This window comes from Lissotriton vulgaris, chromosome 6 (assembly GCF_964263255.1).
Source record: "Lissotriton vulgaris chromosome 6, aLisVul1.2, whole genome shotgun sequence".
NCBI lineage: Eukaryota > Metazoa > Chordata > Amphibia > Caudata > Salamandridae > Lissotriton > Lissotriton vulgaris.
The window spans coordinates 1,168,918,129-1,168,921,422 of NC_141694.1; the positions used below are offsets into that span (position 1 = coordinate 1,168,918,129).

Here is a 3,294-nt window from a genome sequence, read left to right on the forward strand (position 1 = left end):
TGTTGCAGTCGCAAAACATTCTTACGTAGGGTTATGCCCATATAATGCTTTTGTGAATCGGCCCCTATGTGGTTTCAAATATTTTCTACCAATTCCAGCATATGTAGTCTGCAGTTAGATGCAAATAAACCTTGATTTTGTGCACAATCCTTGCACCCATTGTCTCAGGGTTGTCTTTGATGTCGCTTAATTTGAAGGCATTTCAAATCGTGATGCTACATATTTCTTCTATCAAGATAAAATTTGTTTTCTATCTATGAGACAGCATCTGCTCCTCAGGGGCGGCTCTCTGCTTCCAGCATTGAGCATGTCGTAGAGCCCTCCTTGCCGCCTTGTTGAGTTTGGGATAGCTCCGGATGAGGAGAGCCGAGTGCACAAATGGGTACCACTGTGTAATCGCTGGGGTGAAAAAATTCCAGGTCTCCTGAGTGAGAAAGGGACCCATTGTTTCAAACAGACAGGCAACACCGTATGCTGCAAACAAAAGGAAGAAAGCCACTACGCACTTCACTGCGCGGTAGTGGGCATCCATGCGTGGGCAGCTGGAAGCATCGGTGCAGCCTTGCATGCTCCTGGTGTGTCTGAAGAGTGATGCAATCAGGAGGACGGCAGCAACACAAAATATAAGAAATGGTGGGACATAACCAAGCAAGTAGTACAGCACAGGTTTCCAGTGGACGGTTTCCATTGTGGAATCTTTCCTGCTGTTGTTGCCGAAGAAGATGGCCACTGAATTGTTGATGGACACTTTATGAAACCATGGTGAGGGAAGGGCATACAACCGGGATACAGCAGTGCATGCAAAGATCAGCCATGGCATCAGCTGAGGGATCTTCACCTTAAGGCGAACAAAGAGCATCTGGCGGAAGTTGGCAATGGTCACACAGTAATAGACATAAAGTAATGCAGTGAACCAGAAGCTGGAGATACTCAAAAAAATACCAAAATACAGGAAAACTATATCCACCCAAACAGCGACACACTGTCCATAGTAGACATTAATGAGCACAACATAGACCATGTTTCCTGACAGCACTAATGTTCTCGAAAAGGCAATGACCAGGCCGATGATATCACAGGGGATGACATGTTGCCTTTTGACCCAATCCAGGCTGATCACAACTGTGATGAATATATTGATCAGGATTCCAGACAAGTATTCCAGAAGCAAAATAATGCCCATGAGCACATAATTCTTTTCCACAGTCAACATGGTTGATGCCTTCTACTCCAGCACTGAAGCTTTGTGGCAAGGCGGCCAGCCAGTTTAAAGATCAAGTCTGTACTGTCTTTGACACAAACAACAAAATGCTTCCCAAATAGTATTTGAATAATTCTCAGATTTGCATGCATTGACCTGGAGATTTTAAATGTTGATTGTGGTGCATAAACCATGCATGGTGCCAACTCACCTTGGCCAGAGTCCCCGGACAGATTTTTGCATATCTGACTGGGACTAGACTAGAACTAGCAAGCATGAAAATATTGTGGCGTAATTGAAGGAACAGAAAGTAAAATGAGGGAATCTGGTGTACAGAAGGCATTGGAGGGGAGGGAAGAGAGATGAAAAAACAGAACAGGGAAGATGGAGGAGGTGAAAATGAGAAATGATAAAATAGATCATAAGTGGGTAAAATGGAGTTCATAAAGTCAGAAGAACGTTGAAGGGAGGGGCATATCTACCATTGGTGCAACAGGTGCAGTAGCACAGGCCCAGATCCTTGAGGGACTCATTGAACCCTGATAATTGCTGCATTTTACTACCCCCTACCACAGTTAAAGGGACCATTTTCCTTGCTTGCACCAGCGCCCATGGCATCCTCGCTAGGCTACTGGTTGAAGGGTGCACAAAAGAAGAGAATACAAAAAGAATCCTAAAATGTCCGCAGATAGCATAACTAACTACCGCCCCATTTTCCTACTTTCCCTACACACTAAAATCCTGGAAAAACACATTAAGAAACACCTCTCAGATTTTGCTGAATCCACAAACTGCCTGGAGTCCTCCCAATTGGGATTCCGTCCTAGATATAGCACTGAATCCGCACTAGTGGCAGTCACGGACAATATCAGGATGTTGCTCAAAAATGGTCAAGCGGTACTATTGGTGCTGCTTGACCTTTCCGCAGCATTCAATACCATTTCACACCAGACTCTACTCAGAAGATTGGGAGACATAGGCCTCTCAGGGAATGCTTTGAAATGGTTGTCCAACTTTCTATCCGATAGAACTCAGACCGTTACCCGAGGCCCATTCCACTCACAGACTACCAGGGTGACCAAGGGAGTACCACAGGGCTCCAGGGCTGAGCCCCACCATGTTTAACATCTAAGTGACTCCCTTGGCAAGACTATTGAGGAAGCTGGGATATATCCCCATATCTTACGCTGATGATACCCAACTTCTCCTTTCATTTGACAAATGCAACTCCAACATTAAGAACACCTTTGCAGAAGGAATGAAAGCCGTAGCGGAGTGGTTGAAAGCCAATTTTCTCCAACTCAATGCTGCTAAGTCGGAGAGTATGCTATTTGGCGAAGCCACTGTGAAATGGTCCCCTAGCTGGTGGCCAGAGGATTTAGGTCCTACTCCATGCCCAAAACAGGTGGTAAAAAAACTCAGAGTTTGGTTAGACCACAAACTCACATTGGGAGATCATCCCTTTCCACTACTGGAGCGTGTTTCCATAACTTCAGCCTACTCAGAAGAGTTTTCCCTTTCTTACCACTATCAACCAGGAGAACCTTGATCCAGGCTCTAATCCTGAGCCGCTTGGACTACTGTAATGCCCCGCTGATTTCAGCCAATGAAAGTTCCTTAAACAAACTCCAAGTGGTTCAGAACACTGCAGCCCGACTGGTGACCAATGCCACCCCCAAGAACTGCATCACTCCCTTTACTTCAAAAACTGCATTGGCTGCCAATACAGAAGAGGATCAAATTTAAGATCTGCTGTATGGCATACAAAGCAGTAAACAACCTAGGCCCTAGCTACATAAACTATAAATTTGTTAACTATGTTCCCGCCAGACCCATCCGCTTGGGAGCTAAAGCATTGCTCCAAGTCCCACACTTTAAAAAAACCTGACAAGGTGGAAAAGTTTTTTACCATCTAGCCCCACGTTACTGGAATGAACTCTCCATTCATATGCATCAATGCTTGGATTATCTGGCATTCAGAAAACTGTTGAAAACCTCACTGTTCTAATCGTCCTTCCCTAGCTCACTTGTGCGGTCCTAGTGCAGAGATACCCTAATGGGGTGATTCGGGCGCTCTATAAATAAAATAAATA

General features: G+C 45.0%; 1 protein-coding gene across 1 annotated transcript; it reads right to left on the reverse strand.

Annotated features, from left to right (window-relative positions):
- Positions 1–250: 250 nt before the first annotated feature.
- LOC147708583 (taste receptor type 2 member 40-like) lies at positions 251–1,213 on the reverse strand. The gene has a single exon (XM_086925752.1). The coding sequence runs from the start codon at positions 1,211–1,213 to the stop codon at positions 251–253; it is 963 nt and encodes a 320-aa protein (XP_086781878.1).
- Between the last annotated feature and the right edge of the window lie 2,081 nt (positions 1,214–3,294).

What these genes read in the sequence shown, in the direction of transcription:
- LOC147708583 (XM_086925752.1), bottom strand. Translation starts at nt 1,213, where the DNA reads ATGTTGACTGTGGAAAAGAATTATGTGCTCATGGGCATTATTTTGCTT.